Source organism: Brienomyrus brachyistius, unplaced genomic scaffold, assembly GCF_023856365.1.
Source record: "Brienomyrus brachyistius isolate T26 unplaced genomic scaffold, BBRACH_0.4 scaffold148, whole genome shotgun sequence".
NCBI lineage: Eukaryota > Metazoa > Chordata > Actinopteri > Osteoglossiformes > Mormyridae > Brienomyrus > Brienomyrus brachyistius.
The window spans coordinates 192,580-220,436 of record NW_026042423.1 but is presented as its reverse complement, the minus strand read 5'-3'; the positions used below and the strand labels follow the sequence as shown (position 1 = coordinate 220,436).

General features: G+C 48.3%; 4 protein-coding genes across 7 annotated transcripts in view; 2 read left to right on the top strand and 2 right to left on the bottom strand.

Moving 5' to 3' along the window:
* asap2a (ArfGAP with SH3 domain, ankyrin repeat and PH domain 2a) overlaps nt 1-7,396 on the top strand; it is a 44,597-nt gene extending 37,201 nt beyond the window's left edge. The window contains exons 18-28 of one of the 2 annotated variants that reach the window (XM_049005131.1): nt 228-313; nt 476-591; nt 975-1,042; nt 1,152-1,259; nt 1,553-1,796; nt 2,178-2,321; nt 2,597-2,762; nt 3,227-3,282; nt 3,411-3,490; nt 4,299-4,418; nt 5,101-7,396. In XM_049005131.1, coding sequence (XP_048861088.1) covers nt 228-313; nt 476-591; nt 975-1,042; nt 1,152-1,259; nt 1,553-1,796; nt 2,178-2,321; nt 2,597-2,762; nt 3,227-3,282; nt 3,411-3,490; nt 4,299-4,418; nt 5,101-5,175 — 1,263 coding nt within the window. In that variant the 3' untranslated portion in view covers nt 5,176-7,396. Of the gene's footprint in view, nt 1-227; nt 314-475; nt 592-974; nt 1,043-1,151; nt 1,260-1,552; nt 1,797-2,177; nt 2,322-2,596; nt 2,763-3,226; nt 3,283-3,410; nt 3,491-4,298; nt 4,419-5,100 lie in introns of those variants that run through there. The other variant, XM_049005132.1, reaches the window with a different exon arrangement.
* Nucleotides 7,397-7,904: 508 nt separating this feature from the next.
* Nucleotides 7,905-11,620, bottom strand: itgb1bp1 (integrin beta 1 binding protein 1). Its single transcript, XM_049005133.1, has 7 exons — nt 11,488-11,620; nt 10,445-10,559; nt 9,368-9,446; nt 9,035-9,165; nt 8,775-8,867; nt 8,466-8,615; nt 7,905-8,338 (listed from the first exon to the last, which is right to left on the bottom strand). Exons 2-7 carry the CDS (start codon nt 10,514-10,516, stop codon nt 8,267-8,269), a joined length of 597 nt encoding a protein of 198 aa, XP_048861090.1. The 5' UTR covers nt 10,517-10,559; nt 11,488-11,620; the 3' UTR covers nt 7,905-8,266.
* Nucleotides 11,621-12,897: 1,277 nt separating this feature from the next.
* On the top strand, nt 12,898-15,671 carry iah1 (isoamyl acetate hydrolyzing esterase 1 (putative)). The gene is made up of 6 exons (XM_049005115.1): nt 12,898-13,034; nt 13,310-13,362; nt 13,518-13,654; nt 13,928-14,089; nt 14,471-14,592; nt 14,681-15,671. The coding sequence occupies exons 1-6, from the start codon at nt 12,972-12,974 to the stop codon at nt 14,861-14,863; spliced, it is 720 nt and encodes a 239-aa protein (XP_048861072.1). The 5' UTR covers nt 12,898-12,971; the 3' UTR covers nt 14,864-15,671.
* On the bottom strand, nt 15,025-27,502 carry adam17a (ADAM metallopeptidase domain 17a). Of its 3 annotated transcripts, XM_049005109.1 has the most exons (20): nt 27,163-27,502; nt 25,575-25,707; nt 24,794-24,927; nt 24,613-24,701; nt 23,836-24,016; nt 23,389-23,519; nt 23,012-23,098; nt 22,806-22,913; nt 21,928-22,099; nt 21,310-21,398; nt 21,031-21,183; nt 20,675-20,874; nt 20,114-20,217; nt 19,514-19,648; nt 19,144-19,271; nt 18,981-19,059; nt 17,842-17,930; nt 17,683-17,739; nt 17,436-17,472; nt 15,025-17,285 (listed from the first exon to the last, which is right to left on the bottom strand). In XM_049005109.1, the coding sequence occupies exons 1-20, from the start codon at nt 27,266-27,268 to the stop codon at nt 16,948-16,950; spliced, it is 2,550 nt and encodes an 849-aa protein (XP_048861066.1). In that variant the 5' UTR covers nt 27,269-27,502; the 3' UTR covers nt 15,025-16,947. The 3 variants fall into 3 exon arrangements, with proteins under 3 accessions (XP_048861066.1, XP_048861065.1, XP_048861067.1); XM_049005108.1 differs by lacking the exon at nt 17,436-17,472 and having other exon boundaries at nt 27,163-27,501; XM_049005110.1 differs by lacking the exons at nt 17,436-17,472; nt 27,163-27,502 and adding an exon at nt 26,974-26,993.
* Nucleotides 27,503-27,857: the final 355 nt, after the last annotated feature.

The following is a 27,857-nucleotide window of genomic DNA, read 5'->3' as shown; positions in this document are numbered from 1 at the left end:
GGCCATAGTCGCTCTCTGTTTGACCTTAGTTCACAAAAAAAACATGTCTGTTGCTTTGGACAGAAGTGTTTGCCAAATAAAATATAACGAGTAACAATATTTACATATTTTATACACAAGGACAGATGTGTAGTGGATGGGTAACATTTTTGGCAAATTTCTTCATTCACTCCATTTATTCATTCCAAAAATAGGTCTGTTTAACCGTCTGCTCCCATTGGCCACAGGAACATGGGGAGACCGCGCTTCACCTGGCCGTGCGATTGGTGGACCGGACGTCTTTGCACATCGTGGACTTCCTGACGCAGAACAGGTGATGGGGGTGTCACCATTGGGGGGGGAGGAGCCAAGGAGTAGTGAGCTCATTTAACGCTCGGGGTGTAACTCTGGGGCATGTTTGATTGGATTGTGAATGGCGGGGGTGGCGGTTGTTAATACCCACAGGTGCCTTATCTCACCCCCTCCCCCCCACCAGTGTGAACCTGGACAGGCAGACGGCCAAGGGGAGCACGGCGCTGCACTACTGCTGCCTGACGGATAACAGCGAGTGTCTGAAACTGCTGCTGCGGGGGAAAGCCTCCATCGAGATCCGTAAGCCTGACGGCTGCCAACTTTGGCTTTTCATACCTGCTTTACGCTTTGGAGTCGCTCAGGTTTTCTATCAGCAGGGTCCAGTGCCAGGTTGTCCACAGGCAGTAGATAGAGAGAAGTAGGGGTGTATATGGGGGAGGGGCACTGGCACCAGCTGAAAGCTGATTGGCCCTTAGAGTATCCCTCCCCTGTCACTCACTGATTCAAAACATATCATTGGCTGATAATTTTGGCCCCTCTTATTCCCTTCACCTTAAAATATTCTAGAATCATGTGCCTGTCACCCCTGGGGGCTGCATGTCGATGAGCTTATAGCTGCGTTATCCTGTCTGTTTCTTAATTTTCTCTCTTCCCCCACCACACCCCCCCCCCCCCCCCCACAGCCAACGAGGGAGGGGAGACGCCGCTGGACATCGCCAAACGTCTGAAACACGCACAGTGTGAGGAGCTGGTGAGCGCGTGTCGTTGTCCCCCCCCCCAGTAGGCACAAGTGACACGTTTTGTCGTCTCCCGTATGCTGGTGTCACTTTAAATAATGTTTGTTCCCGCTGACCTGACAGCTCAGCCAGGCGCTGGGCGGCAAATTCAATGCCCACGTCCACGTGGAGTATGAGTGGCGTCTGCACCATGAAGACCTGGACGAGAGCGACGAGGACCTCGACGAGAAGGTGGGCAGCTGCAGATCCGGATCTCTGGAACCTTCCGTTGTAGCTTAGTAGAGCTGTGTGCCTGAGATCAGAAGGTTGTTGGTTCGAGACCTAGGGTCAGCCGAATTTATAGTTAGGCCCCTGAGCAGGGCCCCTAGCCCCAATGGCTCTGTAGGCAGACTGACTCTGTTACATTAATAAACCGATTGTAATTGTAGTGGTATGAGTACTCAAGGTCAGATATTAGGCCTTGAGTATGTAAGGCTGATCCAAGTGGACGTGACCTTAGATTGTCCGCCGTCTTTCCGCCGTAGCCGAGCCCACACCGCCGAGACGAGCGTCCCATCAGTTGCTACGCCCCTAGCAGTACCGCGGCACAGCCTGGCCCGGCTCCCTTGGCCAGGGAGGGGGCCGGCCCAGCCACGGAGAAGCCAAGGACCTACCACCCCAACCTGGTGAACAATGAGACCTACGGGACCATCCTGCCTCCTCCCGGCCAACCGGCAGTGCCCGTTACCACCGCTGCTCCGCCCCTCCCACCCCGCAACCTGGGCAAAGGTGAGAACCCCCCCCCACCCCCCCATCAGCCATCTGACGCTTCAGAAATTGTCAGTTTTTTTTTCCCTATCGCCTCATCCTCGAGATTTACTTCTAAAGCCCGATTACAGTCTCGACACCTGAACTAATTCCGACACTCGCTAATTAGCGCTTGGCTGTCTGGTCACATGACCCATTAGTCCGCTTGAGCTTTTTTTTTTGAGGTGAGTGGTGCTCATGAGGACGCTGGGGGGGGGAATCAGTTTCCAGACCTGCTGCCATCTTCATCTAGTGGGCCGGAGACCCAAATTAGTTCTCCCAAATAAGGTGTGTTTTGGGGCTAAATGTGAAGTAAGACGCGTGACCTGCAGCGTTGGGCTTTAGAGCAGCGTTTCTCTGTAGTGCTTCCCGCTCTGGGCCTCCAGACCAGCAGCCCCGGCGTCTGGAAGTCGGGCTCCATCGACGTCGCCGGAAGGCAGAGGTCGTCCTCGGACCCCCCCAACATGCACCCTCCCGTCCCCCCTATCCGTGTCACCTCCACGTCCGGTGAGTCTCCCCATCTCCCCTCTGACTTAGTTATACTGCCCCACAAAGGCAGAACACAGTAACTACGCCGACACCGAAGCTGAGAAAAAAAAACCTTCGAAGTTTTTTTTTGACTGTCTGCAGTTTTTCTATCAAAATCGAAGAGATTTTGTCACAAGATAGACCTGTAACTCAATTTTGATTAAATATGCAGTTGCTGTGTTTTGCCTATAGAGGGCAGTATTGCAGTCCTCATGTTGGGCATTACGGGTCTACAATAAGAACCCTTTCTGCAGTTCTTGCGACAGTCACTCCCCCGCCAGCCGTGTCCAGGATGGCGGGCATGATGGAGACCATAAGCCTCCAGTCCAAAACAGGTCCTGTGTCCTCTGTGGACCCCATGAAGTCCTCCTCTTCTGTAGTGACAATGGGCAGGACTGCGCCACCAAAGTCTCCTGCCAGGTGAGCACTTCCTGTATCACATGACTCATTGGTGTTATATGACTGGTCCCCACATAAGCTGTTCCTCACCATCCAAGAATATCAAATGCACACCACTACCTGTCATCCTTCAGAAATGCTATGCTGCAAGCCCCGAGGGAGCAGAACTGATTTTTATTTGATTTATCTTTTGCGTTTTCTGCTGTCAGCTGAGGGAAAATAACGGCACTGTTGAGATAACACTGAATGAGCTGTTGAAATTATTTTTTTGAGCATGAATAAAAAACGCTTAGTGTGGAGATGAAGCTTCTGCTCTGGGCTTTGGTCTGCGGACACTCTGACTTCTACAAGACCGTTTAGTGCAGCCAGTTCGTGCGTTGCCGCACTGCGGTCCCATACACCCCCAGGGCCTTTCAGCCGTAGGTTTGTGTGAGCGGAGATTCTCTCCAGGTTACTGGAATGAGGTCTCCTTGTGATTTTCACAGCACGGATAAGCGCCTCAAAGGACCCCCACTGCAGCCCGCGTGTGCCGAGAAACCAGGTAAGGACCGTGTAAAGTGCAGATTGGCTGTGTGTGTCTGTCGAGGACAGGTACGAAGACGCGGCTGTTTGCGGGACGTCATTTTAAGCACCTCCACGTCTGTCTGTCTCCCTCGATCCTCCACCAAGCCAAAGAAGTCCTCGGATGTCTGGGTAACTCCCTCGGCCTGGCCCCACCTCCTGCCCCGATGCCCCGGAGGACGTACCCTGTAAGTGCCTCTTCCAGTGTCACCAGTGCATGGATCAGCTCAGTGTCACTGACGATGGTCACAATTCAAATGCGGGGGGGGCTGGAATTTCCAGTGGCAGCATTTACCACGACTCACTGCACACATTTGCATGGGGCCCTGAGGGTGGGAGGCCTGTTGGCCACAAACAGTGACTACACTAGGGCAGTAGGGGAGGGGCTCAAATTCACCCCTTTGTGGAGGGGGGGGGGGGTAAGAACAACACAGCCTCTCCTGGGACCTTCCCTTTGAGAAAGAGCAAAAAAAGCTGTTAAATACAATCCAGTCACGGTACCTTGTTTCCTGATATCTTCTTAATCCCTTGCTTTGTACAAGAGTCCGTCACAAAGTCTATGGATCAGGATGTTATATTGGGGGTGGGGGGCTTTTCCGCTTCACTGACTAACTCGTCTCAGGCTTGGACCCCAGGGGCAGTTTCCATGGTACTCTCTCCCGATTTGAGGCTGCCGATAAGCTTCCCCTAGCCGGATTCCGTCCCTGCGGGTTTTATCAGCAGTGCCGTGCCGTGAATGGCTCATTGTGCCGGAAGCGCTCATGAATAATTAATTTGGGGCCCGGAAGGAACAGGCGCAGAATACCGAGCGGCTCGATATCGCCGCCCTGCTGTCAGACTGTGATAAATCATGCAGATGACCCAGCTGGGGAATGTCGCAGTCTGGAAGTTGCATTTGGACTGTTCCAATAATAATAATAATAATAATAATAAAAACAGACAAATTATAGGACTTGTGTGATGCTTACAGGCCGGCTGACTTCTCTGCCCTTTCAGAAACAGAAGCCCAAGCGAGTGAAGGCCATTTATAACTGCATGGCCGATAACCCGGATGAGCTGACCTTCTCTGAGGGAGAAGTCATCGTGGTGGATGGGGAGGAGGACCAGGAGTGGTGGGTAGGTGCACATTCGCTGGATTGGCCTCGATTCCAGTCCCCCTTGATGGTTCAAGAGCCAAAAAGTGACTTAAGTTTATAAAATGCCCACAATCGGATACCCACATTCCCATGTAAATCAACAGAAGAGATGAGAGGGTTAGTGTTGCATGTATGAGTCAGCCAGGCCCCCCCCCGAACTGCCTGACTTTCTTCAGCCCTGCTGGTTTTTAAGGGGCAGGGCTGTACCATTATAAGGATTTGGGGAGGCCCTGACAGTACACCAGCAACTGTAGCGGGCATGATGTCATCCCAAGCGCCACCCCCCCGCCCCCGCCTTCCTTCCTTCCCAGCTGTGGCTTGTTTTTGTACAACATAGATTTTTTTTTTATTGTTCCCTGTTCTTGTGTCCGAAAGTACAAATGTGTCCCTCACCCATTTTATTGTTTCCGTTTCATTCCTGGCTACTCCAACCCCCAGTAACGTCCTGTAGCAGAGTAAACAAGGGGGTGTCACACCCCCTTACCCATGTCACCCAACGGTGTTACATTTTTAAGATGAAATCTTTAGGGAAGAAGATTTATAAAAAGTAAGACTGTCTTGGCTGTGGACATGTTGACTTATCAGTCTTAAGATGAGTTGCCTGTTACCATGGTGAGGGTCTCCGTGGAGATGACGTGACACGTCGTCCGTTGTGTTTACAGCTGGGCCACATCGAGGGGGAGCCAATGAGGAGGGGAGCTTTCCCGGTGACGTTTGTGCAGTTCATCGTGGATTGAGGAACATCTTTGCAGTCGGGATGGGTGAATGCGGAGGGGTCACAGAGACTGAAGCCTCAGTTCCCCCAAAAATTTATTGACACCCCCCCCCCCCACACACACACACACACACACACACATCGACCTGCCCACAAGCAAGCAAGACTGCACCTGGACAAAGCAACAGTGCTGTATGTTCCTCAACCTCTGGTCAGGTGACTTGGTCAGGTGACCCAGCAGCAGACGCCGCTTCAGGCTGAAGCGGTACCACACTGTGACACGTCATACCATTTAAGCTAACATGGGCACATGTTCATAACATTTGAGTAAAAAAAAAAAAAGACTAGGCTGCAAGTTCTTGCAATAAATGCACTTTTCATTCAGTTTTATTTATTGTGGAATAGCGATTTTCGAAGGAATATTGTGGAAACCAAGGATCTGTGATGGAGGTTGACCACAGCTTCCCTTAAATGAAGGCAGTTTGGGCCAGTAGCAGCAGGGGTAGGGGGGGGAGGGGTCACTTCTAAGTAGTTCAGGGGTATCCGAGACCCGACGTGCACGTGCGGAGAATGACTAAGAGATCTTACTCAGCAGAACGCAAGTCACCCTGCAGGTGGAGAGGCTACGTTTGCGGTCACCAAGGGAGACACACACTGCCTTTACTATGGTACTGTGCTAAAAACAAAATGTGAAACAGAGCCGCGATGTTAATCACCCCCCTTATTACTTTTGGGTTTTTTTTTCCGATCGCTGTTGCTAATGCAGCAGTCTGTTCCGCATTCCTGCATTCATTCTGTCCCGTCGCACAGCAAATCGCGCAGATCTTTAATAATAAAACTGGAACCGAAGGCCGCATCTACTTCAGTTACGTCACGCTGACTCGCCCCTATCGCAAGTGAGGGATCGTGATTTTCTGCAGGTGGCCTGAGAGGAGATTTTCTGCCGTATTTGAAGTACATTAGCTATGTGCTCTCATTTCTTGGCCTTTGTTTTAAACCTTTTCTTTTTCGTCTATCTATAGTTTCTTCTTTTAAATTTTTTTTATTGTCGTTCAGCTAGAGCAGAAGTATAGGTGGCAGAAAAGTGTGTTTTTGTTTGTGTTGTTTTGTCGGTTGCACCGTCTGAGAGACGCTGCATGTGTGACCAAGAGACCTGATACCTTCTGGGAGACCACAAAGTTTCTCTGGATGGATGATGGACCAGGAGTTTCAGCACTAACTTAATGCTCTGCAGGAGACCAGGGTAGAGTGCTTGCTTGTGAGCCCCTCCCTCTCTTGAGTGCATGCACACACATACACACACACACACACGGGCTAGGAGACCCATTTTCCTTACTGCCTGGTAGTTGAGATGTTCTTGCTAGAGGAGAAAAGGTGTGTCATGTGATCTTCACTCCTGTGGTCACCCCTTAGCCGACCTGATCCGGTGACCCTAAATGAGCAATTTGTCACTGTGTTCCTGTACCCCCTTGTGTCATGTGCTGGGGTCAAGCATTTGGTGGGGGGGGGGGGGGGGGGGGTTAATGCAGCGAGGAGAGAGCAGGTCAGAAATAGAAGCTTGTTGATTTGACGGTGTGGCTAAAGAAATAGGCCAATAAACAGAAGGTCCCCAAGGTCACCTGACTTCTGTTTGTGATTCAGTCGGTCCCCCCACCCCCACAGATAACCGACAAGGAAGCGGTTGTGAGTTGCATCATAGATACAGGTGGGTGGCCTTGCGTTTTGGCTCCCATGTGTTAAATCCTGTTTGTTCACTTTTGAAATAAGTCCATATTTTAAATATGTATTGTTAAAAAAAAAAATGTAATAAATTTGATTTTGGTTGCAGAGCAACTCTATATATATATAGAATAACATTTAATTTTTAAATGAAATATACCCTTTTTTGAGTATGCATTGCAGTAACCCAAGGCAGAGAGTAATAAGAGGCATGTGTAATTAACTATGTACTATCCATGTTACGATTATGTTAACTCACTGGAAATAGGACAGTTAATTTGTTACTGTAAATATATTTACAACTTATTTGTCCGTATTTAAATGTAAAGCAATTAACCCTTTGAAAGCTGACTGTACTTGGCTGCATTGTGGTGATTTTACGTAACAACGGCGCACCCCCCTCCCCCGCGCGTTTCCGGTGCCGGACCGCAAGCGCTCATTCGGGTCGCCGATGTATCTACTGTCGATCGCTACACATAGCCTTTGAGACGAGATGGTCCAAATAAAATGACTGAAACTGGAAAGTTATTCTTCCGCCTTTTTCTTTGTGTATTTTGTGAAGTAAGAGCTGGGGGGCTGTTCTGTTCTGCTATTCTATTCCCGTTCCAGCACCTGAATGACTCCAGAGCCAGTACAGCTGAGGATGGTCATCCAAGTGTGGGCGCCAGACAGCTCATCAAAACCACCGGCTAATGCTATGCGATAATCAGCGTCCTGAGTCACAAATGGAGCGATTGTGCCACACGAGCCCCCCCTAGTGGCCAGTTTTTTCCCTTTTTTTTTCAGCTCCTCGCGGCTCTCAGTGGTACCGGCTGCATCACAAGCAAGGGAGACACACAGCATTATCAGCCTGATATGATTAGCTAGAGTGGTCCTGGAGTAGCAAACTGAAGGACCCTACGGTCCAATCTCACCTGGGACTTGATCTGCTGATGTCCATCACATTTACATAAAGGCTTTTTTAATCTCCAGAATGAAAAAAAAAAAGCAATCGATGGCCAGAATAAAGAACTCACCCCCACCAATAAAGGGTTTGTTTCATTCAAAACAATTTTTTCTTTTTATTGTACCGTATGTATGATCCATTCCACTCGTACCACAGATTAAAAAGTACTGGTTAAAACGTGAAATAACAACCCACAACGCAATGGGGCAGGAAGTACAAAGGGGAGATGTACAGCATCCTTGTGATCATGTGATGTGCCTTTGTGCACCTATTGGCTGGTTAATGCCAAAGCCTTTTTTTTTTTTGCCTCGATTAAATTACATCAGACAAATGGTCTGTATAGGCAACGATGTCTGCATGCTTCGTGAAGGAAAGGCATTAGTGCAAAACATGCCAGTAAACAACAGTGACGGCTGCCGGCGACGTCATCAGCCAGGTAACGGGTCCCTCAAGCCTTCTCTGACACCAGGGCGGAGTCGAAGGAGGCCGACAGTACCTTGCAGATTGCCTGTGCGTGTTCCTGGACAAACAAGGCGTTCAGATGGGTGAGTAGGTGGTACCAGTGTCTCTAAAGCAGTGTCTCCCAACACTGGTTCCCCGAGGACCAGACTGCTGAGAAGCAGCCTGAGGACCTTATCCACACTCACCGCGGTGCTGCACTGATAGACCCAGATGCTGCAGTCCCGTTGCCCTGCATCGGTGGTCTTCAACGCCAGGAGGTTTTTCCCGGCGCCCAGCCCGTCGTCATAGCACAGCATCCGTACGATGAGGTACAGCGGGTGGCGATGCAGCACATCCTGCATGGGGGGGGTGGGGGGTGGCGTGACATCACAAAGGGGTGGAGCCAAAGCCAAGGTTCAGGAAAGGCAGGAAGCCACGCAGCGCAAGACGAGGTTAAAGGGACACAGGCCTCGATCCCCTACAGGTGGGACGCTGAAGCACATGGGAGAACTTACGCTCTGATTCATGGAGGTCACCTTCACGCCATGCCTGGAAACGACCAGGACCAACTCTTCCTCTCCAGGTACAAATGGCAGCTTTCCGTCTTGCTTTTGAAGAGGAAAGGACAGATACTTCATTTACTGTGCTGGTCACCTGACAGGAAGTGTGGTGCTCCCTGTATGACCTCAGACTGCTTATGAACGGTACTTCCTGTTTGCCGCTCGGAGTGAGGAGCAAGCCCATTGGGCAGCAGTCCCAGCTTTATGGTACTCACCTGGGCGGCGTCGATGTAGCTTATCAGGTCCAACGGATCCAGGAGGGTCTTGTACATATCAAACCGCAGATGCTCAATCACCCCCACATACTTAACCCGGAACTCCACGCAGGTATCTGAGGCACTGTTACCTGGGAAGGGGGCCACAATGAAGTGAAGGAGTGTGACCTTACCAAGTTTTAATCGAAGTTTTTAAAAACGTTTTATCCTGGATCACAGCAGGGTAAGCAGAGGTCTGTATTTCTGAGTGATTTGGCAACTACTCACCAGTTACTCCTAACACCCCTTTATAGTAAAGAGGATGAAAAGCTGGGATGCACTAGTCAGACTCACCTGAGCTTTTGGTGGAATCGGTGTCGAGGCTGGCGACTGTGCTGGTCCGGGAAAGTCCTCCCAGGCTGGACTCGACAGACTGGAGGAACGGAGAAAACAGCCGAGTAAATGTACAGTCACCCGAAGAACCAGAGGCATGTCGCCGCCATGAAAAAAACCAGCACGATACTTGAGGGAGGTGTCCAAACTGCCTGTGACTGTTAACTATTCTCTTCCCCTCCTTGTAAATAAAGAAATTTTCATTGGCCAAGTTTACAGGCTTAATCAAATAGACTCATCTAGAGTGTTTAGTACTTGGGGCCAAGGGCTCAACTAGCAATTAAAACATTTTCTTTTGAAGATCAGCACCTCGTTGGATCATAATGAAGACTCTTCTTGAATGGTGTCCTTGGAAATCACCATGAAGTGTATCTCGTTTTTTTCAAAAAGTGCTAACCTTAAAAAAGTAGTTCTTATGTATTTGGTATGAAGATGACATAGTCAGTGTCCCAGGTCAGTGTCCCAGGTCAGTGTTTTTCAACCCCCCCCCCCCCCCCGCCCCCCCCCCCCCCCGATAATTCATGTTTCAGCTCCCTGCCTGCTCTCAGTAGGGAAAAAAACAAAAATGTGGGCTGCCTGGGGGTCCCTGCCCCCCACCCCCATTATACACCATATGAAGAAAACACGAAACTGGGGGTAAGATGGGCACTGGCAGTGAGACTTGTCCCCCTCCCCAGATGATCACTATAGGTGGCCACTTGGTATGGGTTTTGTGCCAAGATCAAGATTCAACGTTATTTCTGAATTTCTCATGGTTCCTGGTATGATATAATGGTTAATGGTTCAATGATGTGCAACCAATCAATCTTGTTTTATTAATAATAATAATTGATACTTTATTGATCTTTTAACTTGCTCTTTGTGGGCTGGGTTTGAACCTACGACCTTCTGATTACAAGGACACAGGCTTAGCCCACTGAACCACACGCTGCCCCCCAATTAAACACCAAGTCTCTTTGCCAAAGTATGCACTCGTACTGTGACCACAGTAGCCCCTGCTCTGGCAAGTGTATGTTCAGAGCTGGGTTAAACCAGCACCTTGCTCTTTGTGCTGATCTCACTGCTCTGGGAGCTGCTGCTGCTGTGACGCTTCTTTCCCTTACGGAACATTCTTCGGCATGACGTCAGTCCTCGGGAGCTCCGACCGCAAAACCTTGAGAGACACCAGAAGAAGGTCAGATTCCTCCAGCCCGGCGGTCCGCTAGCAGTTTTCATTACTTCGTGGTCTTACTTTTTTTAATTGTGTTTTTATTATTATTATTATTATTATTATTACTCTTTTAAAGACCATTTCGGGCTTTTATTAAAATTACTTAAAAATACTATTTTATATCTTATTCCCCACTTAATATAACTACAGTATTAACCGTTTTACAACTTGACCTCTGGTGCCAGGGAATTAATAGCCGCCAAAATTATAAGCCTTGACTTGATATTAAGCATAGACCACAGCCGTCTTAATGCAGTTTCATCCTTGATTCAGTTTCATCTTCGTAATTGTATCTGCAAGCAGACAGGAAATGCAGAGGCAGGCGGGGGGTTAGACAGCATACAGGCCGCTTTTACTACGGTAGAGGGCGTCCGTATCCATTTTATTGTAAGCGCATCTTCCTATTGCTGTACACTACTGGTTAAAGATTTTAAGGCTCCAATAAAAAAAGCAAGTGATGTATTTAACCAGCGAACCAGGAATTGCGCCGAATTGGTTATTTTAGTTTAAATATAAAGTTTAAATATTAATTATGTTGAGTTCTCATTCATCGCAAGCTTAAGCTGCCCCGAAGTTTCTCAGTCCCGGTGAAGCCAGTCGGCGCGTTCACGCGTCCTGCACGGTGGGACGTGGACGCGCGCCCGTCACTCTAACACTAAGTGCTAAAATAAATTATAATTGTAATCCCGACGTTAGTTAGATAATTCAACGTTGCGAGTAACGGAAACGCGTCGCTAAGATAAACAGAGCCACCCCACCCACCCGAGATCCCCATACTGCATCCTCCTGCTTAAAATAACCCACGGCAGCGAACAATCGCGCTGAGGCAGCGCGGAAAGCGCCGCTTCCTAAGCGGCCTCCCGGGGAATACCTCTGCGACGGACTCGCTTCGGTCAGTTTACGGCTGAAGCGCTGCTTTTTTCGGCGAGGCAGCAGTCAGCCGTCCCGCCTGCATTGGGGAGACTCGCATTGACACTTCACTTCCTCCGCGGCTCCACCCGAGCTCGCTTAAAGGGGCCGTGTATGGAAAACCAGCACATATACGTACATACTTACTATGTATCAGGGGCGTAGTTAGAAATGAATGGATAAGGGGGTTGAGTCTTTACTGGGGTGGCATGACAAACTTATTCATGATTCAGTACATCGCCAGACACACCTCCAACTCACATGATATTTGGTTGAGAGACTTGCAGAGAGATCTAAATATCAAATTAGTGGTCAGAAATTACTGGTCACATTTCTAAATAATATAGAGATAGGGCTTCTGCTAATAATTAAATATTAACGTAACCCTGTCTGTGTGCTGCTTCCCTCTTGATAACTCTGGTGGACAGGGCAGGCCCGGCCTGGGACCCTCCTGCTGTGGCACTCTGCATTGTGATCTGGCAGGTTGGTGAGGTAATGTGGCGTGGTGAGGGAGCTGCAGGCCAGGTGCGGCACAGTGGCAGGAACCACAGTAACAATATGACTTCAGGTGTTCTGACCCGGTGGCGAGAGCAATATAATGGGAGTGGTGGCTGATGGTGAATAACTTGTATAAAAAATAGCAAAGCAAAAAAACCCCAAAACTTTTCCCATAAACATAAGAACAAGCTGCCGCTTCTTCTCCCTTCATAGTCTTATTTTAGTACATATTGTACATATAATCCCTGGGGGCGGCATGGTGGTGCAGTGGTTAGCACTATTGCCTCACACCTCTGGGACCCGGGTTCGAGTCTCCGCCTGGGTCACATGTGTGTGGAGTTTGCATGTTCTCCCCATGTCGTCGTGGGGTTTCCTCCGGGTACTCCGGTTTCCCCCCACAGTCCAAAAACATGCTGAGGCTAATAGGAGTCGCTGTGTAATGTGTGAGTGAATGGTGTGTGAGTGTGCCCTGCGATGGGCTGGCCCCCCATCCTGGGTTGTTCCCTGCCTCATACCCATTGCTTCCGGGATAGGCTCCAGACCCCCCACGACCCAGTAGGATAAGTGGTTTGGAAAATGGATGGATGGATGGATGGATATAATCCCTGTTCCACGATAATCTTCCGATCTGTCAGCTATGCAAACCGGTCAGTATCGCCCAGCTTAAACAATCTAGGTAGCAAATACAAAGGGAATTACCGATGAATGTTTTTAAATGCTATATTTTTTCATTCAATCTTAACCCGTATACTATATTAAAAGTGTTAAAAGGTGGAAGAGAGAACTGGACTAAGCAGCACCAACGGACGAGGCTCCACGACGGGCTTTGCGTGCAAGTGGGTCTCCTGATAGACAGAGGGCGCTAAATGTTAGGCGCCGCGGTTCAAGAGTTCACTTCCGGGTCAAGGTACTCACCTGTGACAGAAACGGCAAATAGTCAGGTGCAGTATGTCTAAACTGTGGAGTATTGCATGGCCGCAAGTTGTTCTTTTTGGAGACTCAATCACACAGGTATGTGCAAATGAAAGCGATTATTATAATGCATGTATTATATGATGTTGATTATATTTTCCCCTTCGCAGCTGAATCCGATAGGTTTTCTGTGTTTCGCAGCTGCATTCCTAACCGTTTAACTGGATTCTGATTAGATGCCGGACTGATGACCGGAATTATGCGGCCCATATATACCATGATATCATCTGACTTTGTGTTTTGTTACTGTTTTATCGCTGAACGTCTTCATCGTTTATAGGTTGGCATTTGGCTAGATTTGTCTCTTTTTCCAGTTTTCCTTTCAAGCAAACGGATGGGGCTCCGAAATAACAAATAAATTAGCCAGGTAAGTATTACATCTGAAAGACGGCTTAAGACGCGTTGTTGTTTAATGTCTTATTTTACTTTACTAGATGTTTAGAAAGATGTCAGTAACGCTGTTATAAGGGATAGGTGCGAGCATAGTCCCTTGTTTGCTTAGCATCATGTTCATGCGTGAAGGAAATGCGATGTGGTGAACCGAGGATTCTCGGGATACAACTCAAGATGGGCCAAGATCATCCTTCCGCGCATCATTAACAGCAACAATGTCGCCGCCGTCACCGTCTTCTTCGGAACCAACGACTGCTCTTTGCAAGGCAAGTGCTCTGTGGCCTTCCATGGATTGTTGGTGCTAAAATGTCACGATATAAACACGTAGAGTTCTCGAGGTTTTTGTGCTGGTAGGATGAACAATTCCCTCTTATACACTGCTTTAGATTTTTTTTCTTAACTGATTGCTACTTCTTGTCAGTTGAATGATAAATCACTTGTGTGACAGAGCGGAGTATTGCACTGCCTAAAATTAGGATGTTATCAGATTGTTGTGGTTTTGACCCCTTGATCTGAACACACTAGTCCCTTGTTCTCAGACAAAAATCCACAGCAGCACGTGCCAATGCAGGAGTATGCAGAGAACCTGAAGGACATTGTGAAACACCTGTCTTCAGTGGGGATTTCTGCGGACAAGGTTATACTTATCACCCCTCCACCTCTTCACGAGCCCACCTGGGAGAAGGAGTGCCTCTTCAAAGGTGAGCGGAGAGGCCTGGAGCGCCCCCTGTCTGCTGGTATGAGTAGGCTGTGCCAAGCTCCATTGGCTCTACTGACGAAGAGCATAGAAGTCTTACTGCCTGATGGCTACACCTACTTGTACACAAAGCAGGAACAGTAAGCCTTTTGTTCCCATTTAGTGAAATTTGTTAGACAGAAAAAGCATTAGCAGATGACAAAGGCCTGTTATATTAGGAAGAAATGATTCATTCATTTAGGTTAGGGTTTTTGTCTGTCTTGGGAGAATTTTTTCCTTCTGTATTGAGAACAGTGATGTTGGCATTTGGAGAAACTGAGACATTTGTCTCCGTATAAAAAGGTTGCGTTGTTTAGGGCTTCCATCTTTGTGCTGATCTCTGCAGGCTTTCCCCTTAACCGGCATAACTCTGTGGTTGGGCAGTACGCCCAAGCCTGCGCCCAGGCTGGTTGGCAAAGTGGGGCTGAGGTGCTGGACCTCTGGACGCTCATGCAGAAGGACGGACAGGTAAGCACCTTCAGGACTGACAGTCACCAACTGGCAGACCATGGCTTTACAGACCTACAGTGAGCCCTGTACTACCCCCCCCCTCCAGGACTACTCCTCCTACCTTTCTGATGGGCTGCACCTCTCCACCAAAGGGAACGGGTTTGTAGCCGAGCACCTCTGGCCTCTCCTGGAAAAGCGGACTGCATATCTACCTATGATTCTTCCTTACTGGCGGGATGTGGACACCGACAGCCCAGAAACCAGCCTCCTGAGTCATGCCAGCCAATGAAGAACAATAATTGACTGGGGGGGGGGGGGGGGCATGCGGCGTGCACTGAAACCTATGGGCTCACGAACACAGCATACCGTGCTAAGCTTTTTTTTTTTTACTTTTTACATAAAGCGTAATCAAGGCTTGCAATAATGCTTGTGGTCTGTAGCTTCAGAATATTTATCATCTGAATACCTTTTATTTTACGTACATTTCTCATATGCAGTGTGCTATACAGTAAAGTTAAAATGACACAGAAGTGAAATAGCCATAAAATTAAGCAGGCAGTAAAACAAAGGCTAGAAGCAATGGGAGGAAAGGGGGAGTATATATTAAAAAAAAATAGTACAAAAAGGGAACACTAAGAAAGCCATTCTAAAGTGAAAAACTGAAAATAGACAATGGCTGAATATAAACATTTTATCTAGAGGCGTACAGGTAAGAAGTCACAAGAAACAGTCTGAAGTGGTTTGACAGAGATGCCTTTGCTGGACACGGGCAAACACCACTCAGTCATAGCCTCTTTGGCAGCAGCGAGTGGTGGAATCAGGGGGGCATCCTGCTCAAGCCGCTGCCCCGCAGGCTGCTTCCACCCAAGGTTTCCCCGCGTCTAGTGCTAAACATTCTGATAAAGTCGACCGAATGGTCATTAAGGCCATGATTAACAGTCACGGGTAACACTGAGTGACAGGTGGCATTTACTGCAGGCTGCCAGCTAGACACCGCTACCATTTACAGTAGTGAAGGTGACACAGGAAGACAGTGATATCACACAAAGGCAGTCTGGCTAAATAAATAAGTTATTTCACATTAACACAAAAGTAGCTTGGCAAACCAAAAAGATTAAATTTTTGTTGGAAAGATTAACGCAGAGAAACTGCTGCTACTGAGAAATTAAATACTTGAGCTAATTTGTCATTTTATTAAGTGATTATCAGCATCAGACTACCAAAAAAAAAGTTCCTTTTCATTTAATTGTGCAGATTACTGCCGGTATGGTAGACAGACATACACATGTTCCTGCAGTAACATTTCTCCAGCAATACCTCACAGATTATATGAACTACTAATTCTAGTAGATATCCCAGTTCAAACCAGTTTCAAAAGAGTCTCGTTCCAGTGGCAGTGGAAGGCTTCTCTGGGGGGGAGGGGAACCTGGCATCACGCAGAAAACCCCCCACCCTTCCCCCAGACCCACGTTAATGCGGAGCCGGGCCACCACTGTCACCTTCATGAGGGACCAAAACCACAAACCTCCAGTCTGGTGCTGGACAAAGTCATGACCACAGGAGTGTGACCTGCATCAATGACACCGAATACCACACTCAGCACGCCACCTTGGCCCCGCAACAGATACACGCACTGGGGGAAAATCCAGGCAAAAAAAAGCGTACACAGGATGATAGGAACCACGACCGAATCACGAGCATTTAGGCAACTATTCAAAAAATAAATTCTGAGGCGGTGGGGGTAATAGAACATAATTCAGGCAAATGGGGCTCTCACTCGCCAGTCCTGATCTTCTAAGTAACAACTAACTCATCAACCTACCAAGTTGTCCAGAAAACATTCAGCGTGGCTAGAGAAACAACGATAAAGAGGTCAAACGCGTCTCTGAAAGCCCGAACAAGGGGGGCTCAGCGGCTCAACCACGGTCACTCAGCAGAAAGGCGACCCACAGAACCCGCCTCGGGGAACCCGCGCAAAACTAGCACATTGCCATGGTGACCATGGGAGTGCGCTGAAGCTGTAGCTGGAAGAGTAAATGCACCTTAGGGTCAGGGCCCTGACTGTCCTTGGCATCACAACACATTTCCTTAGGAAAAAAAAAAAGAAACGATTAACTAATCATTAACACATGACTGGCAGTTACTCTCACTCGTGTTTAATTCAGCCATGTTTGCAGGTCCTGCCCTGCCCCTCTAAGCCCCACCCATCTCCTGATCACACCCCTTTCCCTGCCCTGCCCCTCTAAGCCCCACCCATCTCCTGACCACACCCCTTTCCCTGCCTCACCCCTAATATTGGGGCTGGGAGTTCAGCACTCTGTTTCCTTGCTGTCGACGCGTTGCTGCCTCTTGAGCCTGAACACCTGGGCCTTGTCACTGCGCGACAGGGCTGGTTGCTGCTCCGTCAGGTCCTCGTAGGACTTTGTGGGTCCGCTGGGCTGGAAGTCCTCCTCCAGCATGTCCTCGTCCAGGTGCGAGTCGCTGCTGGGGTCCTCCTGGATGGTGGCCATTCGCAGCGGCTCCAGCCGGGGCCCGACGGCGGCCTGGGCAGGGCCGGGGCCCGGGGCCGAGCTCGAGCTTGGGGACAGTGCGTTTGGGGCCGAGGCCTGGTGGGCGGGCTGGAGGCGGGACGTGGCGATCACGGGAGGCGGTGGCGGAGGCTTCAGGATGCGTACGGAGGCCGACTCCAGGCTGCTCAGCATCTCTGGGTTCTGTGAGGAGTTGGGGGAGGGGTGGGCAGGTGGTGAACGACAGCCAATCAGAATCGGCCGTGTCAAGCAGGCACACAAGCTCACCACGGTGCACTCCCACGATCCATCGACACGCTGCGTTACACACTGGATGCTACACGGCCGACTCACCTGTCAACAGAGTTCTACTACACACCTCCAGGATCTGCTGCAGCTCCGTGGAGGCCAAAGTAGACAGTAATGGACAGGTCATCATTTTTGAGCCTTAAGCTGCACTTAAAATCATAACCCATCTCCCCACCCCAACTGAGCTACACAGAGGTGTCACTAAGTCCACAGAAGAGCAAATCTGGACCCCCCCCCCGCCACAGTGAAGGAAGGGGAATTTTAGCAAGGGGGGCAAAAAGTCGATACTCACGCTGGGGTAGAAGAGCGACTTGTTGTTCTCCTCGTACTCCTTGTCAAGGCTTTTGTCCTGAAACATGGGTCACATGACCGTCAGTCAGAGACACAGCCCCCATAACCCCCACCCCACTCCGTCAGGGACACATGAGCAGGCGCCCTGTGGACCACCTACCACACAGTGCACCAGGATGCTAAGGGGGATCCAGAAGATGAGGGAGAACACCACAACCGAGCCCACGATGTTGTCCGCCAGGAATTTCCCTGCGGAGACCGGGGGAGCTTTGATGCACAAGCGCTTAAACGAAACGGCTCCAGTAAAACACACCGCTGGACTAACAAAAATCAATGGGCAACATTTTAAAAAAATCGGGCTACTCAGCTCAACATCAGCAACTACACAGCTAAAGATCAACCATCTGCACCTGAAGTCGAACCAAAAGTCATTTCAAAATATGCAGCCATACCGAGAAAGGCAACTTAAGCCATTTTTAAAGTCTTGATACAGAAAACGACAAGCTGGACACACAAGACCAGGGGTGGGAAATCTTATCCGTAAAGAGCCAGTGTGTGCGGGTTTTCGCTGCAACTCCCTAATTAGGTCACTAATTACAGGACTGATTGGCTGAAGAGTCCTCACACCTGGGTTTGAACAGCTGACCTAAAGGTTATCCCAAAAACCTACATACACACCGGCCCTTTGCGGATAAGATAGGCCACCCCTGCACAAGACAATAATGCACAAGTACAGTAATACGTCGCTTAACGATGAATACATTATAAAAAACGCATCATTTGGCGATTTCGTCGTTGCGAGACCATCACAGAGTGAGTGTAATTTCACAAACCTAGATGGTACGGCCTACTACACAACTAGGCAATGTAGTATAGCCTAAATAACGATAAAAAGTGCATGCAGTACATACATAAACAAGTAACAGTTGGTTACCGTCATCATGTATAGTGTGCTGTAGATAATTGTATGTGCTATACTTTCACACAACTGGCAGAGTAGTAGGTTTGTTCAGACCAGCCTCACCACAAATGCGCAAGCAACATGTTACACTATAACCTTACGACGGCTAAGATGTCCGTAGGTGATGGGAATTTTTTTTAGCTCCATTATAATTTTATGGGACCACCGTTGCATATGCGACCGATCGTCGACTGAAACGTCGTCATGCAGCTCAACTGTACGCGTCACTGTACATAATAAAAAAAAGTGATAATACTACAGGAAAATCATCTATGGAAAATGTCATATATTCTGTATATAAAACAATCTTCTAGTACTAGTGCAGTGCTGCTGCTCACCAAAAGTGTTGATGTCCAGCTTGTCGATGAAGTCCCACAGACGTTCGATGACATCCTGGACCTGCTTCATGCACTTCCCCTGCAGTGACAGAAAAGAGCGGCCAAGTGAACAGGGATCTACCCCCCCCCCAGTCCTCCAGTGACATGAAGTGAGTATACTCACGCCTTCATCACAGAAGCCCACGGTGCAAGGTTTCCCCTTCCGTAGGTAGAGGTATTTCCCGTTCTTCTCGAAAGGGGCACAGATGCCGGCCTTGTCCCGACAGCACACCTTACATGAGTTGGTCGTCTCTAGGAAAATCGATCAAGATGCATTAATTTAGCGGAGGCATTTATCCAAATCGACAGAGAAGGTTTAGGGTCAGTCAGTCCCTGGAGCAATTAGCAGTAAAGGGCCTTGTTCAGTCTGCTGACCATCCAATCACAGGCACAGCGTCTAACCCTGCCAAGCCAAAATAATCAAACAGACAAACAAACAAGCAGAAGTGCTAGAATCAGATTCGTTCGCGCAATGACGCCCAGGTGATATTAACCATTGCAGGCGCAGGGCAAGAGGTTCTCGCTGGCCACGCAGAACGGGATGCATTCTCCTCCACGGCACGTGCCACTGTCCACGCAGATGGTGTCGTCGCGGGCGTTGACAGGAGGTGGGCACAGACTGCTGTTACCTGGGAGACGCGCCAACAGCATATGGGAGAAGAGGTGAGTGACTAAGTCGAACGAGTGGTATCGACCCAAATCTCGGGCAAAAACTGTCATCCATCCATTTTCTGTATCCGCTTATCCTTAAATACCGCGGCCCCACAAAGGAGCTTTGTTGCATCTTTTGCGCTTGTCCTTAAACCCTCTCTCAACCCAGTCCATGAGGACCCTCAGACAGTCCACATATTTGCTCTCTCCCAGGCCCCAGTACCTGAACCAAACAATCAATAGCAAATCAACTAATCAAAGACATCGAGTATCTTGTACAGGCGCGTTGGAAGCTGGGATGGAGCAAAGATGTGGACAGCATGAGGATCCCCTGGGACTGGGCTAGGAAAGACGGCATTAACAGAGCTAGGGCTCTTACACATTTCTCGTGGTGCCTCTCATATCCGCCAGGCCCGTTGCAATCACCCAGCCGCTGCACCTACCTGTACACTTGGATTCCCCCTTACAGGTGGCACTGATGGACTCCTGGCAGACTTTCCCTGCTTTCTCAAAGGTGCAATTTCTGCAACATGGGCTGTTCCGGTCACTGGATTCACAAGAAAAGAAGTTTCCACGCTTTAGTCCCCGAGGTCCGAGCACTGCTGGTTTTCCAGCCTTCCTTTACCTGTGAGCCAGGTGTGAAGCCTCTGACCAATCAGAATCAGTAATTATTAAACTGACTACCTGGGAGAACTGAAAACAAGGCCTGGATTTGGAATTGAGGTCCAGATTTGACGAGCCCTGCTTTAGAATAAGGCGATATTCTGAGATCAGGACTGGCTCAGGGTGAACAATGCAAACTAAGCAGGCTGCTTAGGGCCCAGTGGCCACCAGGGGGCGCCCCATCAGAATGTGAAGGGAGATTACCACCGATAACTAGGTCAGTCACATTTTGCTTAGGCCCCCAGAAAGGGGCGGGCCGACCCTCCCTGAGATGTTAAGAGGAGGGACCATTTCACCATCACTGGAGGGTTTCGGTTTGAGTGAAACGGCCTTCCCAGTACCTGCACTGGACGCCGGGTCTGAACTTGCAATTGCTGGTGCAGCAGGGGTCGTGCTGCAGATGGAGCAGCCCCGGATCGCAGTCCTCGCCCTCCTCCACCCGCGAGTTCCCACACACCTTGCTGTTCCTCTCTCGGAAGCAAATGGGAGCCTTCAGCTTCAGAGTTTTCCCGATGGAGATCTTGCTGCAGTTGGAAAAGCGCTGGGGGGGGGGGGGGGGTTGTAAAGGTGGGGAAAGCCTACATCACCTCACATCAACTATCTATCTATAGACACACACACTTGATTCAGAGCCACAAGCCCCAACACAAAGAACCCAAATGGACCCTCAGATTCTGGCAAGCGAATAGACTGGTACCTTGTTGTTGACGTGGTCCCCACTCACTGCTATGGGATACATGACATACTTGCCCCCGTTGTCGTCGCTGGGGGCACAGTGGGCGATGTTGTCGGGGTCGTGCTCGGCTCCGAAATTGTGGCCCAGCTCATGAGTCGTCACCAGGTCTGCCTCCTGTTGGCAAAACGTCTCACCGTTCAATGTTCCGTCAGCTTCCCGAGTTCTGTTCAGTTACTTCAGCACACTGTCCTTTTTAAAAATGTCAAAATATTTCATAATGTTAAAGTCTTTAAAAGCTACCTTTGTAAGGATAGTTTTCCCATAATTCTTAGTGCTGGTTAAGCCGGTGTTTAAGTAAGTCCGCTTCCTAGTTCCAGGAGGAGTGTATGCTGAAACGAAAACGACCAACCAAACGACAATGACTAACATTTCCTCACATCCTCAAACTGTAGCTACTTCCTGTTCATGAAGTCTGATAATTAGAGCAGGAAGAAAAAAAATGGCAGGAGGTCACATGACAGTCAGGTGGTTACAGAGGGGCCTTTCGATACCGTTACAAGGAAACGGACAATCACAGTACTGTGCAAAAATCTTAGACAGCCAAAAGAAATGTTTAAAGCTATTTATCTGAATAGTAAATGTACATTAGAAGCATTAGAAGACATGCACATTAAAATACAGAAAAACGAGTAAAAATAAATAAAAAAAGCTGTTCTCCAAAAACTTACTGTCATCTAAATTGGACGCCCAGGCCATTCCATGTATTAAATTTGAAACGGTTAAGCTTGTCAAAATATGTTAGCTTAAACAGTATAGTTTTACGCCAACCAATTTTACACCAATCATTTTCTTTGGCTGTGTAAGATTTTTGCACAATATTGTGCAAAAATGGATAATTCATGTCCACAGAAGACACACCCCCTGAGCAGAGGCCGCCCAGGCCCGGGGCTTTGGAGTTCGCGGATCCGTCCATAGACCTGGAGGGGGCCACGTACGCCAAGCCCAGCGTGCCCTCGTCGAAGTCCTGGTAGGTGAAGAGGTGAGCGAGGCAGACGGTCGAGGCGTTCTCCGCAATGTCCGAGCTGAATTGCTGGGGACAAAGAGAGATTATCATCAAGTAAACGAGTTTGCGTGTCCATGGTGATCATGGAATCTGTGTAGCTACTGACCCCCTTCCCGGGTCAGTCAGGCTGGGCTGAAAAAGTATGGATCCAATAATCTTTATACCCAAATTCTGTTTTAGAACTTTCACATTTTTGGAAAAGTGGACAGCAAACTATCTTCCAACCTTTAAATGTGTGTATAATATATAAAAATATATACAAATACCATTCATTTAATAATTTCTAACACTGCATCACTGAACATTTAAGTGACTAAGTAACTTATGGTAATTGGATTTAACTCTAATTCCATCTATTATTTCAGCATGTCAAAAGTAAAACTTTCATTGGAAATCAAGATCATGTTTTAGTAATTGCATGCTTTGGGATAGACTGTGAACAATGTGTCCGAGTCCTACACGACCACAATTTGCACGTCCTCAAAATGGACAAAACCTGTCCCAGCTATTATAAATGGTAATTAAAAATAAATAATCACTTTAGCTGAATGGTTTTTAAAAAACAGTAACAGGAAGTATTTGAGGTTGGTTTTCATTGTTATTCCTGTTAGTTTTGAAAGCAACATTTATAGTTTTAATTTAGTTGTACCATTTTATTTTTGCGTCTTATTTCAGTTTACGAAAATATCTTTTCATCGTTTTACTTTTCGTTAACGATAATGAACCTGCTCACCTCCAGCAACTTCTTGACGTCCCACACGTCTTTGGACTTGTCCGGACTCCCTTCCATGTTATAATGCACCTCGTTTTTGACTTTGGTGGGTTCCTTATTGATGATTATCTAAGCGACAGCACAAGAAAAGTGCAGGTTTACCGCACACCACCAAAAGGGAAAGAAAGCATTAGAAAAACTACATTTGATGTTAAATGTGCAACTACCTGCTGGATTTGCACGCCGTATCCCTTAAATTCATCATCCCAGGAAGTGTTCCTGTAGATGTCGTCCACCCGGTCGATCAGTTCAATCTGAAGGGGGCAAAATAAATAAAAACAAACAAACACAAGAGAGGCAGTGAAAATCATGATGGGTCAAACAATCCATTATCATTCGATTCCAGAAGGAATCGATCAATCCATTTCCAGATGGAATATCTGAATCGCTCTCAAAATTATTGATTAAAAAAAAAATTATCCAAGCAGATCCCTGAACCTCAGATCTGCATGAGTGCTTGTGCCTGGAAGAGCGAGGTTAGCCGCGGAACAGGAAGAACCTTGTTTTTACTCCAGTAACGCACTTCCAGAGCCCCATCTCTCACCAGGTAGTTCAGGGTAGTGCTCTCCTCTTTGCGGCCCATGTAGGTAAAGAAGCGATAGTCGGCCACCAGTAGCAGGGGACAGGTATTTTTCTTGGGGCTGTGAGCCTGCCTCTTCTCCCGGTGGAGGTGCCCTGCGCAGCAGCACACGTGGTTCAGTCAGAAGAGGAGTCACCTGCCTCCTGTTTACACCAAGATGGCCACCCTGCCATCAAGCTCCCTGCTTCCTGTTTACACCAAGATGGCCACCCTGCCATCCAGCTCCCTGCTTCCTGTTTACACCAAGATGGCCACCCTGCCATCAAGCTCCCTGCTTCCTGTTTACACCAAGATGGTTACCAGCCATCCAGCTCCCTGCTTCTCTCTTCCTTTAGCTGCTGCATTTTGTTAGCTTGGATACGCATTAGCTTTTAAGCCGCCGTTTCCCCAGCATGGAGCCACCCTCCTCACCGTGCTCCAGGCCTTCCTCCTCCTCTTCTCTGAGGGTCTGAGCGCCCTCCGGAATGAGCTCCTTGGCCCGTACGTAACCGCACACCTTCGGTGAGGCGATGCGGCTGATGTTGCGGATGTCCTCAGAGCGATACACGAGCAGCCGGTCATCATCGGGCTTTTCCGTGAACCTCCACAGGGGCTGAGGTGAGAGACCCAGTCATGAAGGCTTTTTAATGGATTTCATTAAAGATCTCTCAGACCTTGGTTAAACTCGCCTTATTGGAACTGTGATTTTTAAATAGATTCTTCCTGATATTTAACTTTTTGAGCCCAGAGAAAACTAACACCACCACAAAGATCAAAAACACGCAATTCGGAGATCAAGTAAATGGAGAATGCATCGCAATTCCTAATCTTACTAGGGTTATCATTGTTACCGAAAACTAAAAGAAAGCATTTTCGTAAACTGAAGCCAAACAAGATACAACATGCAGAATTAAAAAATACCCGAGACACATTTTGCCCATTTTGAGGACATTAGTACTCAACGCAAACACATGTACTCATGTAGGATTCTCTAAAGATCAGAACCATAAAATGACTCAACTTTCATTCTAACCCTAGAAATAAAATTACAAACTGAAGCCTGAAAATACACACACACTGAAAATTAAACTGGATCGAAAATATAAAACATACCAAATTAAAAAAACAAACAGTATAACATTGGATCTTACACAATCCCCACACTGCGACTAGACACACGACACTCAATGATGCAAAAAGTGGCATCACCTCGACGTTGTATTCCGCTTCGTCGGTCAGAATGTGGGCCGAGAATTCATTGCCGTCTATGTGTGCCTGCACACGAGAATGCTCCTCCCCTTCAAAGGAGGCGGAGACACTGTTACCATGACGACAAAAAAAGTGCCCGGCAAACTTCGCCGACATTTCCATCGTCGCCGCGGACCCTCACCCACGACATGGCCGCTGAAGTAGTTCTGCATCTGGACATCGTACCTCCTCCCCTGGCCACCACCATCTAGAAACACCACTTTGAAGTCTTTAGCAAACAGGTTTCTGTTGGTCGTCAAGTAAAGCTTAAAATACCTTGGAGAAAGAGAGAAAAAAAACAAAACAAGAGGGAACTTTAAGTGCAGCAAAATGAAGACGCCATTGGTTTAGCTGTTGGCTTACATGCAGTTTCATCCCCAACATGTTTATGTTTAGTGTGGCAGAGTAACACACCAGTCAGTGGAGGAATACGCTCAGTACCCAGGCCAGTGGCATCCTGTGCTTTATTTTGGAAGCGTTTGTTTTAATCTATTTATTCCAGAAATACCTTCAAAAATGAAAGCGAGTCCTGATATTAGGGATGGATACCACCCAGGGGGGGCCCACTGGAGATTTTGAGTCCAGTGAAAGCACATTATATTGGGCCCCCAACCCAGGCCAATACAACTAAGCATTCCAAAATTTTTAGTTTCTGTCATTCAAGTGACCTTGGATTTGTCCACCCCCCCTTTACAACACCCCTGGTAGCAACTTAACAAAAACAGCAGCTACTCAATGTACATAATGCAACTGGTTAATATCAACGGCAATCCTCTGCAATTACAGAAGGAGAGAAGCGTTACAACTATCAGAAGTGTGTAGAGTTCTGTTTGCTGCAGAGTGTCAAAAGATACACCGGACGGTTGAGTCATTAACTATGAAAAGCTGGAAGAGGCTGATGTTGCCTGGCAGATGGAATTCACCTATTGAGAGCCGTGAAGCTGAAGAGGCGCTCGACCTGGGACTCGGCAGTGACATCCCTCTTTCTGACGGAGTGCTGCCGCAGGCTGGACACCGGCAGCACCTCGAAGTCCGTCAGCATGTCGTGGAGGGCATCTGCCGGGGGAGAGGTCAGAGGTCAAGGCAAGTACGTCACCAAGCGAGCACAAGACAGACGCAGGCCATGCAAAGTGCCTTACAGAGGCATGTGGATGCATTAAAGATGGACTTTAGCGTCACGTTTAAAAGACAGGTACTAAAATAAACCTTGACAAACTTTCAAGTTTTTCAGGAGATCCGCAACAAAATCCCACAATCCACAGCGGAAAGGGATAACAGGACATTGGACGTCAAACAAGTTTTATGTCTGTTAAAATGTATAATAGAGTATCACATAGAGGCAAAGACAGTCCACACATCTCACACACACACACACACACACACACACACACACACACACACACACAGTGTCACATGACACACAAATTACTGCATAGCATCACACTGTAAGCTATGCTAATAGACCTGACCACACCCCTGCTCAGGATGCAACAAGAACTGGCAACAAGATTTTCAAAATCCATCATATTACCTATTAGACACAGACGACCCTAAGTTCACAACCTTTTACAAGTAACTAATCTGTGTAGATGATGTGAATCACGTTGACTATTAATGCAGTGTTGTATTCATTAAAAAAAAGAAGAATATTTCAACATCGCTATTTGTAAACCGCAAGCACTAAAGAAAGAACTCGGGTCATTTCATGCACCCATCTCCTGTGACTGGGCTGTGACGAGCCTGGAACAAGTCCCAAAGGGCACGAGGCAGGACGCGCGCGCACACACACACCAGTAAGGGCAATTCGGGGCCACCGATCCACACGAAAAACCACAGTACAGAGAACCGCAGCAATCAAACCTGAAACCAAACTAGAGCACTTTCACTACCCAAAATATAAAAAACACAAAACGTAAAGTACGAGATAAATAATCACTAACGCTGTTTACAATATAAACAATGCGGCCTTACCACCAGCCACATCGTAAGACACCGCAAACAGTGCAATCTATCAGTGAAATCATTACAGCGTCTTAATTACTCCAGCTTGAACACGGACACGGTGTATTCCGCAATACCCGAGGTGTCAATGAAAAGGAGCGTCATATTCTCCACATTACAGTGCAGCGCCGAGAGGAACCGGTTTCATTTTTCACGACTCATATCATACTAAAAGGTTATATCCGGACAAAAACAAGACCCAGAATTTTCACTTCCATTCAAAAACTTCGGATATCACAAGTAGAACTGATACCATTACCGATAGTGAGTTATCAGCCGTAAATATTGGACAATCTGCTCAGCTAACCGAGGGTCTCTTACCTCATTATCTAATAATGATTCTAAAGTGTGGCTGGTTAATACGCCGACCTCAGATGCTCAATGCACGGCGGACAGCAGAGGACTACTTTCGGTGAGCGACTGTTGAACGCACCGGCCCGATAACTCACTGAGCCCCGCTTCGCTCTGCTTCCGCTGCCGAGGCTTTTATCGCACCGACCGGATACTCACCGAGCCCCACTTCGCTCCGCTCCTCTTCCGTCGAGGCTTTTATCGCGCTGTCTGCCGGAGACAGAAGCAGGCATACCAGCAGGAAAGCGGCCGCGGAGGCTACCATGGCGATGGACCGGCCCCCCGCGCTACAGCAGCATGGGTCGCGCCGCCTGCAGACACGGACGAGCGGCTGCCTAGCCCGGCCGGCGGCTAAGCTAAAGCGGATATGGCGCTAGCCGGACAGCTAAGATAGAGCCAGCGCCTTCCCACCGTATCCAAAGTCGGCTTTCCGTACTGTAAAGAGCGGCCCTCCCCGACTACAAAGTCTCCCCCCGTAATATAAAGCTGTCACCCCCCCCACCGAAATTAGACCCGCCAGGCCGACGCTCCGCTGCTTCTAGACGTGGTGTCCCGCACCCGGAAACACATCCCCGAAAGGAGAGGGCCGCCTCCGCCCCGAAATTCACCCTAACACGCTGGTCATTTGTGTAGGGCTTTATTGCACGCGCTGCCTTTAAACAAAGTAACGCCGACGGTGCGTTAATATGTATCAGTTATAATGTACCGATTACTGATAATTATTACTGGGAGGAATGGATTTCTGAGAGGTTTATGTCCATATGCAAAATGAATGTGCCGCTTTCCAAATATAAGGAAATACCCCGACCTCGCATTTTACTTCGGACCCCTGTTTAGAGAGCAAAGCAGGCGGT

Excerpts from the sequence above, each read along its gene's own strand:
- itgb1bp1 (XM_049005133.1), bottom strand. The coding sequence starts at position 10,516 with ATGTTCCGTAAGGGAAAGAAGCGTCACAGCAGCAGCAGCTCCCAGAGC. Across the intron at positions 8,616-8,774 it reads TGACCTCCATGAATCAGAGC|GATGTGCTGCATCGCCACCC; the intron begins GTAAGTTCTCCC and ends CCCCCCATGCAG. Across the intron at positions 8,339-8,465 it reads TCTATCAGTGCAGCACCGCG|GAACACGCACAGGCAATCTG; the intron begins GTGAGTGTGGAT and ends TTGTTTGTCCAG.
- iah1 (XM_049005115.1), top strand. The coding sequence starts at position 12,972 with ATGTCTAAACTGTGGAGTATTGCATGGCCGCAAGTTGTTCTTTTTGGA. Across the intron at positions 13,363-13,517 it reads ATAACAAATAAATTAGCCAG|GAAATGCGATGTGGTGAACC; the intron begins GTAAGTATTACA and ends TCATGCGTGAAG. Across the intron at positions 14,593-14,680 it reads TCATGCAGAAGGACGGACAG|GACTACTCCTCCTACCTTTC; the intron begins GTAAGCACCTTC and ends CCCCCCCTCCAG.
- adam17a (XM_049005108.1), bottom strand. The coding sequence starts at position 27,268 with ATGGTAGCCTCCGCGGCCGCTTTCCTGCTGGTATGCCTGCTTCTGTCT. Across the intron at positions 21,399-21,927 it reads GGGCGGCCTCTGCTCAGGGG|CATACACTCCTCCTGGAACT; the intron begins GTGTGTCTTCTG and ends TTTTCGTTTCAG. Across the intron at positions 20,218-20,674 it reads AGACCCGGCGTCCAGTGCAG|TGACCGGAACAGCCCATGTT; the intron begins GTACTGGGAAGG and ends TTGTGAATCCAG.